The 17156-nt window shown below is 40.0% G+C and overlaps 1 protein-coding gene across 2 annotated transcripts; it reads right to left on the reverse strand.

Moving 5' to 3' along the window:
• Positions 1-90: 90 nt before the first annotated feature.
• On the reverse strand, positions 91-16669 carry lats2 (large tumor suppressor kinase 2). Of its 2 annotated transcripts, none has more exons than XM_079427497.1 (9): positions 16519-16669; positions 13636-13858; positions 13140-13528; positions 7401-7533; positions 5780-7305; positions 5084-5666; positions 4770-4952; positions 4559-4665; positions 91-4108 (listed from the first exon to the last, which is right to left on the reverse strand). In XM_079427497.1, the coding sequence occupies exons 3-9, from the start codon at positions 13491-13493 to the stop codon at positions 3578-3580; spliced, it is 3417 nt and encodes a 1138-aa protein (XP_079283623.1). In that variant the 5' UTR covers positions 13494-13528; positions 13636-13858; positions 16519-16669; the 3' UTR covers positions 91-3577. The 2 variants fall into 2 exon arrangements, with proteins under 2 accessions (XP_079283623.1, XP_079283622.1); XM_079427496.1 differs by having other exon boundaries at positions 13620-13858.
• Positions 16670-17156: the final 487 nt, after the last annotated feature.

The raw sequence follows: 17156 nt of genomic DNA on the forward strand, positions 1-17156 counted from the left end.
GATGGGTTACATAAGCTAAAAATATCTAGGGTGTGGCCCAGACACCTCTACAGCCACACACACACACAGCCACACACCATAACTCCAAACAAGAGGATGATTTGTTTAATTTAATTTAGACATATACATTTACAAATGAGGACAGCGAAAGCATTTCTTAAACATTCTCAATTCATACATGTAAAAAATGAGATATAAATCCAAATGCATACTGTCTGTAATACTGTAGACAAGGGGGTTCAAAAGTTAGCTCAGAAAAGAGAAAAATAAGAACAAAGGGATACAAAAAATATGTATATCTGTATAAATATATGTTCAATAGTAACAGTATTATATAATACAGTTAAAAGATTACAAACGTCAAAAAGTCCCAACCCATTCATCCATTAAAATACAAAAACATACATGAGAGAAAAAGTCCCATCATCACACAATTCTACATACAGTCAAAGATTGTCAATCAACATTTTCAAAAGTGAAACACAGAAGCCATCCTAAGCACAACACACGCATTACATTCAAATCCTAAACCTGACTCTCTGAGAGATTCATAGAAAGTTCATGCTTTTTCACTGAGTGGTCCATTCTGACGAATATGGGGTAGCAAAACATCTACCATACTTGCTTTCACACTCCCTGGAGCTCAATCGACTTGTTTGATTGGACCAAAGGCATGATACCAATTTGACTTGGTATATACTTTTACATTACAATATGTTTGTTAAAGTTTCACTTAACTTTTAGGAGTGATCGTACTGATACAATATATAAAACATGAATTGATCGTCATTGACTTTTTTTTTAAAGCGCTCTCAGTCAGCGGTCGTACGGGTGTTTTGACAATATTGACTGCAAGCACGTAACCACATGATTGTCAGTCAGCTTGAGAGATTATAACTAATACAGAGAACATTTTGTGCAGTGACACATTATCACCACATTAGATCTCAGAAAGACAATATTAAATGGACTTCACGCAGAAATTCAAAACAATCCTTATCACTGATCAAATGCACACAACATGTTTCCATATTCATCCTGCTATGACATTCATATACATCTCCTTCAGAGTCCCAATGACAATCATTCATTCTTGCGTTTTTGTCTTTCTCAAGCTATCCCACCAAAAACGCCCTCTCTCTCACACTCAGGACCGGCCTGAGAGCAAGAAGTGAAGGGCTTTTCCATCTTCTCCTGAAATACTGATCAGCACGTAGTACACACACCCACACATTCATTAGAAGGCACACAGTTCGTCTTACACCAGATCAATCACACTGACAATCAAAATCACACTTTATACAAAAAGAGAGAGAAAGTATAAATGAAAGTATGATGATAATGATACTTTAAAGTGTAATATTAATAACAATAAGCAGCATTGGGTCATGAAACTATACTGAAAATATATAAATCAATATAATATATACTTTAAGATAGCATAATTCAGTTTTAAAGTTATAAAGGCTATTTGTTGTATTTAGAAAACTATATAATGTATTTTCTGTATTGCACATAGTCATACCATCAGATACATTTGTCTTTTCTTTCGCCACTTTTCCACCATTTCTTAAAGGTTTCTGCCTCAGGGTATTCATTGTATTTCGGTCATAGACTGTCTTGTTAGAATACTGTGCTGCGTGATCAAATGGCGCAGCAGCAGCCTCAATGACAAAACATTTTTGCACTTGTTCTAATGATTCTGCTTCAAAGTTCACTGATGGCGACAGACAAGATCATTTCCAGTGGATCTGGATGAGCATGAACACACAACAAAAACCACCCGTCTGACTTTTTAAGATCTTCTTATGAAACTAAATGCAATTAAGAATTCTGGGAAACAGGAAGAGGATAAAGCAGACAGAGTTATACAATAAAAGCATATAAAGTCTTCTGGATAACAAGAAAAGGAAATAGCTGGAGACCCAGCTCTTGTAATTTTGTAAAGTTGAAAATTGTTATGTTGCAGATTTGTTCTGGATGGCCAGTTGCACCTCTAAAAATGATGTGTGATGCACATCTTAGTTACACATAAAGCAGCAGATGAATGTAAAGCAACCATTGGGAACAGGTTTAGTAAGCCTTTAAACAAAAGAAATCAAGCCAGGTAAGATAAATGTTTGTTATCAAATGAATAAAATAGTACTTCGGCAACTAACCTAACACTTAACGCAAAATAAAAATGTCAATATTGCAATTTTTTGTGGTATTTAATTTGAATGAACGAATGTTACCATGCATATTTCTGACAAGCAAAGAAAACGTTCAGACCTTTTTAATTTTCTCTTAAGAGTCTTAATTTCTTAATTTTCCAAACTGTGATTTTTTGATACTACACATTATGTCCTCAGAATTTATATCTAATGTAATGGGTTATTTAACATTTAAAAGATGTTTAAATAAAACCTTTAACAATAATGGGAGATTTAAGATCCCCTGTTCTTGAAGTGCTGACTGTACGTAAAATATTTTGTCTCAATATCGTGTCATCTGAGAGCACCGTTTGACCTGATAAGGCATGAAACATGTATAACTGTATAATATTTACAAAAAGGCTGCGATTAGTGTATTAACTGCAAAATACTGCATGATCTTTTGGACAGACTTTGCTCAAAGAAGTGACTTAATACTGTCAGTTCATAAAGTAGAAGTTAAATCTTTAAAAGAATCCGCATGACTGTTTACAGTGTCACTTTGAACCACTTGGTGGCGCCACAAAATCTTCTAAAACATTTTTTGTTTTAGATAAATGAAGGGAAAATGACTGGGATCATACGGTAGAACATCTGCAAATCTGGCTTCCATACTTCAGAAAATGCTTCCGAATTGTGCTATAAAAGTCAGTTTAGTTTTATAAAAAAAAAAAAAAATGCAAACCTCCACAATTTTGACTGTGTGTGAATGCATGTTGCATGTATGCATTTAGATTTTTGTGGGATTGCACTATGGAGGAGAACTGTGATCTTCCTCTCTGCTCTTGGCACATCTCCTAATCACAACCTGACCATAGAGCCACCATCCTAAGTCCAGCTCTCTTCTGATCCCTCACCATGACCTCTGGTGTTTGGAATGGCTGTGTTAGCATCACCAGGCTGAGAGAGTTGAAGGAAGTGTTCAAATATGACGTAAGACTGGGATATTTTCCCCCAGTGGAATAAAGAAATGGGGCACAGTCGACGCAGACCACACTAACCATAAGAGTAGAGTGGTTTGACTGACAAACCACAGAGCAGCAGCTACACATCTGTTTTTGTGCTCTCATAGGAGAGTAGCCAACTTTATCAGTCACACCAACGTCCCCATGAACTAAGCTGCGTGTATTTCCTTGGTCCCAGGTCAGAACTTCAGTCATTTTTTAACAGGCAAAGGATACAGCATAATGCTTTTGGAGGAATAAACACATTTCACATGGAACTTTCTGCACTCCATTTCTGATGTTCTTCCATGCAATTAACCTGTACAAAAACACCCTGAAGAAAAAGTAGGGTTAAAAGGAAGTGTAGGAGATGCAGCGTGTTAACTGGCGAGGTCCTCTATGGGTAAAGGCAGAGCAGCATTAACACCCGATGCAACATTCTCACACATAAACTGGCTCACACCCTTCCCCTTGCTCTTCCTCCTCATGAACCTCTTCCTCTTCCAGCTCAGGCTTCAGGCTACCAGCCCCACTACTGCTGGGCAGGTCTTGCGTTGCCTCGGGGGGCTTGGGATAACGGAATGGACAGCCATTATCATCAAAAAACCTTCGGAAGGTAAACTCATAGAAGGCATGCTCAGGGTGTTTCCCGTGAGGAGAACAGAGGGTGTCCCAAGCGCGGGTGCTGTCTCCACTGTCACTCCAGGCTCCTGGACCGCCCTCCTCTTCAACAGGGTCAAAGTTGGATGTATCCATGGGGTGGGCAATCTTCGGTCTGTATGGAGCAGGTTGTGTACGAAGATTGCTGGAGAAATCCATCTCGGCAAAGAATGGGTGAGCCTTTATCTCTCCAGCCCCATTTCCTCCCAGACGCTCTTCAGCTGAGCAGCAGAGTCGACCAATGATGTCAACTGCCTCTGGGCTAAGTTTTACTTGTGGAGGCACCTGGAGAGTGTTCTCCCAGTTTATAACCTGTGGAGGTGATGACAACAACGTTATTCGTTAATTTTCACAATTCCATGTATCCCAAACATGTAAAAATTTACCAAAGACAAGCTGTCTACTTTACTTCAGGCCTATAAAAAAGGAGCCCATGGAGGTGACGACATCAACGTTAGCGGTACCTCTTTCCTATTGTCACAATTCCATAAAACCAAAGACAATAGGTCTAGTCTGTTTACATCAGTCTGGTTGTCCAATCCTTCTCCTGGAGAACCACTATCTTGTTCAGTTCCAACCCTAATTAAACACATGAACCAGCTAATCAAGGTCTTCAGAATTACTAGAAACTTTCAAGCGTGTTAGGGCAGGTTAGACCTAAACTTTGCTGGATATTGGCTCTCCAGAAGCAGGACTGGACACACTGGTTTACATGAACCATGTAAACAAAGAGACCTAATAAAATGCAAACAGAGCTCTTACCTTAAGCTGTGTCTCCGTTGGGGTTGGAGCAAGGAAGGGTGGCTGGCCAACCAGCATCTCAAACAGGATTACTCCTACACTCCACCAGTCACACAGCTGTGTGTATCCTGCACATTAGAAAATATCACACTTAACAGGAGAAGAGATCTATAAACACCGGCACTTCCTATTGACTAGCTTGTACTTCCTGTTGTCTTTGTGCACTCCGTACCTTTACGCAAAAGCACCTCAGGGGCAATGTAGTTAGGAGTGCCCACCAGAGAGTGTGCTAAGCAACGCTGGTGTTGTCGAGTTGCCCTCTGTTCCAAAGTCATCAGCCGATCACCACAACGGCAGTTAGACACATCATCCCAAAAGTCACTCGGCTCCATACTATCTTGCCGGATATGGTTCCCTATTCAACCAGTGCAAAGAGAGAAAGTAAAGACAACCAATTAATTTGATTTGGTGAACACTGCAACAGTATTTAGACTACTTTCAAACAGCTAAAAGCTATGAGTATCACCTTTTCTTCAAGTCCCTTACCTTTTTGGTAATACTTTGAGTTGTGAGTCCAACGGAACCCAGTACACAGACCAAAATCAGTCAGTTTGATGTGTCCGTCCAGGTCAATTAGGATGTTGTCCGGCTTGATATCTCTGTGGATGAAGCCCATCTTATGCACACTCTCGATGGCCAGCGTTAGTTCTGCTACGTAGAACCTGGCTAAGGGCTCTGGAAAAACCCCCATACGGATCAGCAAGCTCATCATATCTCCTCCAGGAATGTAATCCATGACAAAGTACAGGCTGTCTCTGTCCTGAAATGAGTAGTACAACCTGACTACCCACTCATTATCAGCCTCTGCCAAGATGTCTCGTTCTGCTTTCACATGGGCTACTTGGTTTCGGTTCAGAACATCTTTCTTTCGTAGAGTCTTCATGGCATACAGGGCCCCCGTGTCCACTTTGCGTGTAAGACACACCTCACCAAAGGCCCCAATGCCGAGTGTCTTGATTTTGACAAACATCGATTTGTCCATCTTGGCACGTCGTAGTCGGTTATAATTGGATTCTTTCTGGTAAAGCATTTTTCTCATCTGTTCTTGCTCTGCCTCTGAAAGGCCTGCCTGGAGGAATGGAAGAGATAGAAGTGGGTGGCTTGATTTAATAACAATAACGCAATAACATTTAAACTCGATCTGTGTATTTTTTGGTTAAATGGAGTTCTAGCACTGGTTACCTTAGACATCTCCTGCTCCAGCTGCATCCTGCGATTGAGTTTCTGCTGATAGGTCTTCATCACGTTCTCCACATGCTGCTCCATGTAGAACTTAAAGGCGAAGGGAGAATAACTCTTAATGCGAGACTCCCGCTTCTCTTCATCACGGGCATTCTTTCGCACAGGCACAGGTGAGGTTTGAATCTGCTTCTTATCCTTCACTGCCTTCTCGCCTTTGCCTGTCTTCACTTTGTCTTTGGAGACTGGTTCCTCTTGCTTTCCTACTGAGGCACTCTGGGCTGTTCTACTTGTGGCATTGACATCTTGAAATCCACCCATGGCTCCAGTCTCCAGGGATGCAGGCTCAGTTCCCGGTCCAGATCCAGGCAGCAGTAGTGTTTTGGGGTAGGGTGGAGGCGGACAGCGGTGCTCTTGATTGGGGTCCAGGGTAAAAGTCTCATCTGGCATGTATCCATGAGACTCTGGTGCATCCTGGGCTTGTGCACTCAGCCACCCTGGATGGCATGGTCCTACTGCTGTCTTCGGCTCAGGCCTCATGACCCGTATACTCTTAACAGGTGGCTGGATTGGTGGAGAGGTCACTGCAGTTATTGTGTTTGGCGGACCCAAAGATGCATCCTGCTTGCCAGCAACACTAGCTGCAGGAGGCAATGCCTGCCTCACAGTCACCTTCTGGTGGTTGTTGAAAGAATTGGTCCTACTGGGGACACGTACCTCCCCTCTAAAGGGCCCCTGTGGTTGCCTGGCTGGAGGAGTCCCCTCAGGACCTTGGGCTCCTGGCCAGTGATGCTCATAGAGGTCGAGGTTCAGACTGGCCCTGGAAGGAGTGAGGAGGCCTTGAGGAACATCAGAAAACTCACCACCCATAGCTCCAGGGGAGCGCTGCATCATGTGAACCTGGTGTGACGTGGGACTGGCCTGGCGTGGGTGCGAATGTGGTGGAAGATATAAGTTAGGAGGGTAGCCACCAGCGTTTTGGCCCATTGCTCCTTTGCCTGGCATATTAACATAGTTTTCAGATGTTAGCGGGGTCATCTTATTCTGGAAAGAAGCACTTCGTTTTACCCCATAGCTGGAGGCTTCGATCATATGAGGCCTGTAGTCATAATGAGTGCCAGGACCTCCCGAGGGTTGAGGCTGGATTTGCATGGGTGGTCCAGGCACACTGTAGCCCATCATGGCCTGGTCTATCCCACCAGGGTAGCCTTTTTGCTGGGCTGGACCAGGGGTGTACATAGGGTTCCCAGGGTTATTTTGGGGAGCCATGCTTGTGGAGTAGGCACCCATACTTGCGGGACGACCCATTGGGTTTCCCATGGTAGGACCCTGTGAAGTGTTGGTAGGCGGTGGCATGTAGTTCATGACAGGTGGTCCACCCATGTATGCACGAGCCATCTCACCCTCAGCCCCATAACCAGCCCCCTCATACAGTGGAGCTCCCATTTGGTGATAAGGTGGCATTGCACCATCCCCAGTGCCCTCCATTGCCGCCCTGTGGTCCATTAAATTTGGCATGCCAGTTTTTCCTGTAGTGAATTAAAAAAAGGGTCATTTTGAGTTTAAAGGCAGTTCATCATTCATAAAATGAATATAGTAATATGTTTTTAAAGTGTGCACATACCTGGGGACGTCTGTTTGATGACACGTACAATCTGTTCATTGTGTGGGTCCAGGTAACCCATTTTACTAATGTATTCCAATGCCGCCTCAATGTTACGGCTGCCAGTCTGTTTTAAGGCACGGACTGCCATTTCCTGTTTCAGAATTTCAGGCAGAGAATAAGCAATGCATTCATTTTTTTGTTCAAATTATGCACAAATGAGGCACAACTTCACTTATATAAGGTTTATAAAAAGGTACTTGAGATTCAATACTACTAGTACTTTTAAAGATGAGATTTCAACTACCTATTATAGGCATGGCACCCTTTGTTATAACCACAGAAATCAATTTGAAATAAATCACTATATGAAGCAAGGCAAAGCTGCTGAGGCCATGACTGCCACTATATTCCCACAAATATCCCACATCAGATGTAGGACAACCAGTAAGTGCTAATTTTCTTCTTTAATTTGCAGAGAAATTCATGACTGGAGAGACTGTAATAGAGCCCGAATTATATTAATATTTTTAATTTTCTTTTACTTTTTAGGCAAAGTCAGACTTCCTTCACTTAAAAGGCAATGCTCTAGTTTAATTTAGTTAACATTCTTGAGCAAAAAAGAATGTATGTTCTTGAGCAAAAGGAATGTATGTAGCTTGACAAATATTTTAATCAAAATTGGTATTGTGCAATTTTGGAATTTGTACTGGTTATGGAAAATTACGTTAATGGACTTCAGTTATTTAGATAAACATGTCCAAATGAAGTTGCACGTAAATATAAATCAACCCATAGTACATACACACAGCAGATAATTGTTAAAATAACATTCCCTGCAGCTGCTTCCTCTGCAAGTTAGTACAAGCTCCTTCCTGTGCCAGCCCACAAGTGCACTATGACCAGAGCTGGGCACATCTGACCACACATTGCACTGTGAGACCCTTGAAATGATTCATAGATTTAACGGTAATACTAATGGCACATTAATTTTAAACTTTTATTTTTCTTATTTTTTGTAAATTGACTAAATTCAAAGTAATAAAAAAAAGTTAATTTTTTTAATTTATATAGAGACTGATTTTTTTAGTTCTCATCTTGAATCTTTATACGATTACCCACCATGCAACAACTCTGCTTATCTGTAAGGGTAACAAGTTAGTTTCCCTTGTCACTTTTTGTGATGGCGCAATTTAAAATAAAACAACTCAGACATGTACAATCTTCTGTGAGCAGACCCACACCTATATGAGGAAATCCCCTTGAATGGCATATGACCTCATTCAGAAGACATTCTGCCCAAACCAAATCTACAGCACTACAGCAAGCTGTGTTACACTGCCTCTGGTGGTCAAACATAATACTACACCAAGCATGCCAAAATTCAAAGTAGATTTATATTATGAAACTATGACAAAGTTAGAGTGACCAAAACTATTTCAGAGTTTTGGTTAGATGGCACTGACAGAGTAAAAATCAATGGGGATAAACAAGCAGCTATATAAACTGTGGGCACACTCAGTACACAGTGCCACATCCACACACATTCTACACATTCCCTGAGTAGTTTAGATTACTCTGTGTTTTGCATCAGTTTGTCTAAATGCTTCTTTACACAGTCAGTACTGTACAAAACACACGGGAAATACGCCGAGCACACGCTGTTTGTCTGTGATCGCGGCTCTCAGAAGTGCCATGGCTTTCTGTTGCATTCCATCACTGTCTGCTCCAAGGGTGTGTGCCTTCTCGTCCCCCTTGGTGATTTAAAGGCGCCACTCTCTCGTTCCCTCTTTAAAAGAGCGCTCACACACACACACACCACACACACACAACAATCCAACATGGACTTCAGTCTGGTTTCGGGAAGGGCTGGGTCTGGTTTGGCCCCAGGTCAGAGTTTCAGCCCTGACCTCCACTGTCATGGCGACAGATGTTCAGGACATTCCACGAGCCACGAAGCAAGAATTCCAGCTATGTGGAAATCTATGCTTCAATCTCGTTTTAAATTGTCCTTCCTCCTCTCTTTATTTTTGAGATCATTCTGTTCCAATGTGCCTTAAGCGTTCATTTGGTTGGTCCCAAAATATCTCGTTTGTATTTACACCCTTGTCATGACCACAAGCCTCAATGCTACACTAGACATTCAATTTCTGACTGTGGTGTCGGTAAGTATCCACACAGAAACACAAACATTTCTTTCTCCTTTTTTCCCCAACTCATACTTTAAAAAGTAAACAGTCTATAGTCTTGAGTCTAAAGTGACATAACTATATTCCATCACCATTCATTTTTAAGAGCTTCCACTTTGACCCAAATTCTGAAACACATTCCACCATTGAAAATGGTAATGAAAGCCATATGGAGGACTCTGAGATACAGGACCGGATGGGCATCATCATCGGTGGATGGAGAGGTGGAACGTCATCCATAAAGTAGCAAAATAGCTCAAACAGCAGCTAAAACAGCCCAGCATAGCACTAGCAATGCCAAGTTCAAGGGTTCAAATCCTTGGCTATGCATAAACTGATAAAATGTCCTCGAGCCAGGATTCGAACTTGGGACGCCCACAATGCAATCACGTTATAGGTCAGCACACTGCCCACTTGAATGTTGGCGCCGACAAAGTTTATTATTTAAGAAAAACAAATGTCTTTGTAATCTTTTATATACACAATTTGCTCTGCTCTTCTTTTTGGATGATGTCCCCAATACATCTTACTTTTCAGCCCCTTCCCACCAACCACTGATGCATGTTGCCCACCTTCCTGAAGAAATAAATAAATAAATAAATAAATTTGAACCCTGTCCTACATTAGTTCTTGTTAAATATTCTCTTCCACTCAAATAAAAGTCGAATGGTGTTTCAAGTTGACTTCAAGATCCTGGACAAATTGGGTTGCGCAAGGAGGCTAATAAAAACATTTAGATTTAGATGTGCAAACGCGATATGCCAACACCGCACTAGACATTCATCATATCATGTATATTCCGCAAGTACACAAGCATCACATGCATGATGTACGCAGACAGCTTTTCATATCCTAAGCTCGAAACCACAAATCCACAACACATGTCATACTCATCTTCTTCCTACACCCCCACCCCCCTTTTCATTCCCCAACTAAAACATTTCCTCCTTCAGAGGTGGTTATGTAACCGTCAGCCGCATTGCTGTGTAATTTATGAGGCGAAATCCAACTATAGCGACCAAACTAAAGCAGCTCAGGGAAGGACCATTTACCTTCCTGGAATGTACGGAGGGTCAGGGAGGAACACAGGACCCAGTCAGAAGACGACGGAGAACTAAAAATACCAAGTCACAAACCACAACTGAGTCATTTCACAATAATGACTAAATTACTACTAATAAAAACATGCCGAAATGTAAGCCCAGATCTTATGGGAGGTCTAGGTGCATGTGGTGCACGACACAGGGACAAGATTCAAACTCGAACTTTTGGCCACGCTAAATCTGAAAACGAGACGACAAAGTCAGACAGACTGAGCCACAAAACACAACATTCATGTTTTTGTAACAACTAAATAAAAACCTTTAACCCACACGTAAAGACAAAAATTTTGAAAGACCAGAAAAGGGACATCCCTGCTTACTGTATTTCTGCTGGGGAAACTGTACCACCCATCTACGAATGAACTGACCACTTCCTCTGTGTGTACTGCTGCCACATATGCTGTCCCATGAATGCAGAGCAAAGACAGTTCTCTCAGTTCTGAATTTTATACATTTTTTCCTCGTTAGGGCAAAAAATAAATAGTTTAAAGTAGTTGTCCTCAGATGGAGAGTTGTAACCCAAAAATCTTACTCTAATGATAAACTCATACTAGTACATAAAATGATCATTCATACATATCAGAATCAGCCAGCATCAGGACCGACAGCAAAGGATAAGCCAGTCAGGAATGAATCCAGACAACATGATCCAAATCAAGTCTTACTCCATACTATACTTCATCTGATAGCATGTTTCAGCTTCCAGAGACCTAAAAAAGCCCCATTCTAGTTTCTATTTAGCCATGTGATAAAGGCAGCTCGGCTCCCTTCAGATAGGCCTCGTAATTCCACTGGGCCATGGTGGATTTCTCAGTGCTGTTGTGCATGGGCTTGAGCACAGCATTCCTCTCATGCCTAATGCAATTACAGGGCTGCTCTCAGAGCTGTATCTGAACATTAGTAGCAAAGCTCCAACACATATTCATTAATGATCTGACAATGGGTCTGCATTAGAGAGACTGATACACACTATAGGACCTAGGTCTCCTGCTTGTTTGACACAAATTAATGAACAGGCTATTATCAAATTTTTTTTAATTCTGTCATCATTTACTCCCCTTATGTCGTTTCAAACCTGTATGACTTTTTTCAGTGGGAGGTTACTATTAGAGTATTGCAAATATTAAAAATAAAATTTAAAAAATATTTCTATATCTAAATATTTCTATATTTCTTAACTTTAGTTTTAGTAATTTTAGTACTTAAACTTCCATCAGTTAGTTGCCAAGGCAACATTTCAAATTTATTAATTTATCTATTTTAAATCTAATTCAATAATAAGTTCTAATTTTATTTCAGCTTAATTTCAAGGTTAAGGTTTAAGGTTTTAATTTTAGTATAATAACAACAACAACAACCCTGTTCTGTAAACCTAAAAGTTTAAAAATCTTTTTTTTTCTTTTCTATACTTTGGTCATCAAAACTATTCAGTTACCAACATTCTTCAAAATATCTTCTTTTGTTTTTCACAAAAGAAGGAAGGTCATACAGGTTTGGACCGGCATGAGGGTGAGTAAATGATAACAGAATTTATGAGTGAACTATCCCTTTAATATTCAGCCACTAGGTTTCAATACAAGGACCAGAAAACATGTAACACATTTAACTAAATAGTGGTTGCACAACAACCACTATTGCACAGCAACACAGATACAAACAATCAGTTACATATGAATATATATATATAAACTTGACCATTATTAGCTAACACTAATATTGATAAAAACAGAATTGAAACAATTCTGTATAAATGTTTATATTTTAAGTGTTAAAGGTGAGGAAGGGCTGACTTGGCTTCTGCCACTTCCTCTGGGGCGGAGATGTTCCACTGTGCTCTTCAAGAAAATAACTAAAAAACCAAATAAATTGTGAAAACTGCCATTTCAACATTATATTCAATATTATGTAATGATTTCAGACTTGGCAAAGATAGGATATGTACTGTACTGGATGTCTACTGTACAATGTTCAAAGCTCAATAATTGCTAAGGTTATAGAGCTCAAAATGTTTGTTCAGAAACATTTCTGAATGAATATACGATTACATTTGTGTATGTATGTACATGTGTGTCTGTGTATGTATATATATATATATATATATATATATATATATATATATATATATATATATATAAACAAAAAATGTTTTACTTATTCTCAGTCAGGATATTTGAAGTATTTCTTTTTTTTCAGCAAGGACATGTTAAATTTATTGAAATGCTGTATTTTTAAAGAATCTATTCATGAAAGAATCCTGAAAAAAATGGTCACTGTTTCCAAAAAAATATTAAGTGGAACATTTTAACAGTAATGCTGCATAATGCTGCATATACACTCACATGCAGGCTACATAAATATCTTAAAAAAAAAATAATAATTTCTTATATCATTATTTGTTTTATTTACATTACTATCAGAAATTCATATACATACACACATATAGTATATCCAACAGAGACACTGCTTACCTGATCACAACCAGCATTGACGAGATCCTGTAGCATCTGTCTATTGACTTCACCAGGATGTCCTGAGCTGGATCCCGGGCCTGATTCATTGGCAAAAGGCAATAGAGACTTGCGGATCTCTCGCAGGGCATTTTGGTAGTTGTTGAACTTCTGAGGCTGCCGGAGCTGTTGTTGCCTTCCAGCTTGGTCTTTGCCCTTAGAGTCTCCACCTCTGCCCCCCTCCCCTCGAGCGCTCCCTCCATGAAGCGCCTGGCTCACCAGCTTTGCAGGTTGTTTCAGGCCCTCCTTGATCTCCTGCAGGCGCTGGCGCGTGTTGCCCACATATGGGGCGGCAGGGAAGGTCTTAGGCCTCATGAGTGAACGTGGCCTGTACACACAAATTCTTCACACTTGAAAAACACAGAAAGATTTAGTCAGTTCTTCACAAGAAAACACACAACAGCAGTGCAATCATGCAATAAGACACAGAACTGTACACACCCAGGCTCAGTCTGACCTGAATAGATAACAGGCTGTAATGGGAAAGATGCAAGGGAAGATTAGGATTTCTGTTGTTGCTCGTCTTTGCTGCTGCTGCCTCTTTGGCTCTGGCTTGTGCTGGATGCTGGCCTACTCACATCCCAGCACCCCTTTCAGGGCTCACACTCCCCCTCCTTCCAAGACATGTGAGGGGTTGCATCTGCGTACTTGTTCCATCCCAGTCTGGTATGCATCTTTGCCTGTGGAGACAGTGTTAGACAGATGGGTCAGGGTGCGGTCCACTACTCTGTGTCAAATGCCTGACAGTCTGAGTCTGATCAGACATTAGCACCTCTGTCAACAGGTAGGTTTACCACTAACCACATGCACATCTGTGCTGTTACTCCCTTGAAGCAGAATATGCAGTCAGAAGAATAGCAGCATGTTCCTTACGCAGCAGCTCACATGGTCATATGGCAAACCCTTATTGTAGATGCAAAATCAAACTTCTCAACACAGTGTCATAACTTATACAATATACTTTGTATCTTATGACAACATTGAAAAGTTTGGGGTCAATTTTGTAACCAATTAAGTATTTTATTCAGAAAGGATGCATTAAATTGATGTCAAGCAAAACATGTGTCAGTAAATGCATTTATACAAAGATTTCTATTTCAAATGCATTCTGTGTATTTAAACTGTTAAACCATTCATCAAAGAATCCTGACAGAAAAAAAAAAAAAAAAAAAAATGCTGATTTGGTGCTCAAGAAACATTTCTTATTGCCTTAATATTTTCAATTTGTGAACGTTTCAATCAGCTTTGACTCAAATGAGTAAATTCACAATATTTCTATTTTACTGTATTTTGGTGAGCATAAGAGACTTCTTTTAAGAATATTAAAAAAGAAATGCTGAAAATAAAAATGTAAAGTGTTCCGTTCTGGAGAAACAGACTAAAAAACTACTGATCATGGTTCATGACTGACTTGAACTAAAAGAAAGCCCTTAAATATATCCCGTTCAAACTTCCTGTTTCTAAGGGAAATACCTCAAATTCAAAACAGGAGTGAAAAATGCCTCTCATCATGATATTCGTGGGGTCTTCAAATACCAAACGTTTCACAACATTTATTTTTATTTCTTGTCTTCTGGTAAAACAAAGAAGAAAGGACTTTCAGAACAAACATATTTCTGGAATGTGGGTGCTCAATACTGGAAATGCATTGCTCAGTCTAGAACAAATGTAGTATAATTGACATTACTGTCAAGGATTCCAACACAATACTTTCCATGCCTTCCATTCCCCAAGTAACAGCAGCAATTCACAGTACCTCCGCTTTCAAAAACACTAATCCGTACACTTCAGAGATCATCCCTGAGAAAAGTAAACATTTAATAGATTCATATTCAGTCCACAAGCTTTTAATGATGCTACATCTGCAGTTAGACGGTGCAGCTGACCACAAACACACTGCTGCATAACCCACATACAACCAGCATAAACATTCATAAACACAGCTCTTCTGCAATGTTCCTCATTAAAGTCAAAGAATAGCCCAAGCCATTTTATAAATGTTTTCCTTCATTTCAAGACACTGAATTTACATTTACATTTATTCATTTAGCTGACGCTTTTATCCAAAGCGACTTACAACTGCTATATATGTCAGAGGTCGCACGCCTCTGGAGCAACTAGGGGTTGAGTGTCTTGCTCAGGGACACATTGGTGTCTCACAGTGATTCGAACCCGGGTCTCTCACAACAAAGGCATGTGTCTTATCCACTGCGCCATCACCACACACTGAATGGTGTGGTATTCCAACTCCATCAGCGCAATATGAAATGGATGAGTGACTCCAAACAATTTCTATTGCTTTTTACCTTTATTTCTAACTAGAGAATAATATTTGTCAAATCATTACAATTTCACACTTTTGCTTAATTATTACTCATAGGCAGAGCTAATGATGGGGCCTGATTGTCCTTTTCAGTTCCCATGTTCTGGACAAATTATTAAGGATGTGAACTGGAAGCCATTTAATTTTATAGCATGGTCCATGAATCATGTTGAAAATTTGGTTCTTGCACTTTAACCACATTTTCATATATGCAATTTATACAGACATACATAAGCTAAATATAAACTAATTCTGAGAGCATATTGTTTAAATAACCACAGTAAACATCAATATAAAAATACTTTTATTGTATACTTTCCTATTGTTGAGTTGTGTCACTGTCTTCCTTGCAAAGTAGAAAGTATGTTGTATTTAAACACAACAGAATAACACTGACATTATATTAATCAGACTGCACGAGATCAATAAACAAAAACCTACGGGAAGTATAACAATGTTAGGCACGAGTTAAAATACAACATTACTTGCAGCTCGTGGAAACCTCTATTTTATCACCACCTCAGCCAACGCGAAATTTCATGAGATTGTAACAGAACTGTAATGTAGTCAGGTGTTTATACCAGTCAAAGACCAGATATTTGTTACGGTGAGTTTCGGTAAAGATTCAGTTTTATCGTATGTCTTCCATACAGCTGTAAAAACGGAATATAAAGTCATACAAGCAAGCCATCCAAAAAGGTTTTATGTACATGACCTCACATTATTCTCATTAGATTTACAAACAGCAAATCTTCAAACTGCTTTTAAAGACACAAAGTAACTTTAAGGCGGAATAAAGCTGCAGGGCCTAGAGGTTGCAGCGCTTTGCGGTTCAGGAGCGAGAGGCACGCAGAATCCGCATTCCAGCGCGCTCACTCCTATCTCGCTTTAAATGACAAATACTTCCTTCCCACACTTACAAAGGATTTGCGAGCGTAAATCGAATATAGAAATCCCTAAAAACTACTAATGCCCAGCGTTTTAAAAAAAAAAAAGTTAAAGTTTTGAGCGACTCACCATGTGATTTTAGTGGTACCTTAATCCAAGGATCTGATTTAAACTTCTGTAAAGTAGTAGATTATTTGTCTGGTGTTTTGTTGCCCAGGGATCGTCTTTCGATGTCCTCTCATATAAAGAACACAGTGAAAATCATGGGATTGTCCTCCATTTTCTCGCCACTCACGGCAGAATTAGAATGCAGTACAAAGTTGGACACTTACTGCATTGTTAACATTCCAGAGGAGTCACGTGAGGCAGCCATGCACGTCAGCACTGCACATACCCTGGGCGGGGCTTCCTACATTTTCAACCTGAGATTCTGATCTGATGCAAGCTAGCAGCAGATATGATCCCTGGACAGGGACAATACTGGCGGATATATGTACTAGTCTTGGGTTGCTCGCATAGATATTATAACTCATGGAGGTATTTATTGTTAATGATATATTTAAAAATATACTTGTTTTCAGATTCTTCACTGGGCTCCTTATTAATCAGGTTGTTGCATTGTGTCCTTTAATCAATCAGTCATTTTAGTCTCAAATCCTAAAGAAAATCATAAAAGGTCACACACAATTAAACCACCCACGACAAACAAAAGTCTCTGCTTACAAGATTTGACATGTTCTGATGAATGATCGTGAAACAGGAACTGC

The sequence above is a fragment of the Barbus barbus genome, assembly GCF_936440315.1.
Source record: "Barbus barbus genome assembly, chromosome: 10".
Taxonomy (NCBI): domain Eukaryota; kingdom Metazoa; phylum Chordata; class Actinopteri; order Cypriniformes; family Cyprinidae; genus Barbus; species Barbus barbus.

Excerpts from the sequence above, each read along its gene's own strand:
- lats2 (XM_079427497.1), bottom strand. The coding sequence starts at position 13,493 with ATGAGGCCTAAGACCTTCCCTGCCGCCCCATATGTGGGCAACACGCGC. Across the intron at positions 7,306-7,400 it reads CATCAAACAGACGTCCCCAG|GAAAAACTGGCATGCCAAAT; the intron begins GTATGTGCACAC and ends AATTCACTACAG. Across the intron at positions 4,666-4,769 it reads TGAGGTGCTTTTGCGTAAAG|GATACACACAGCTGTGTGAC; the intron begins GTACGGAGTGCA and ends TCTAATGTGCAG.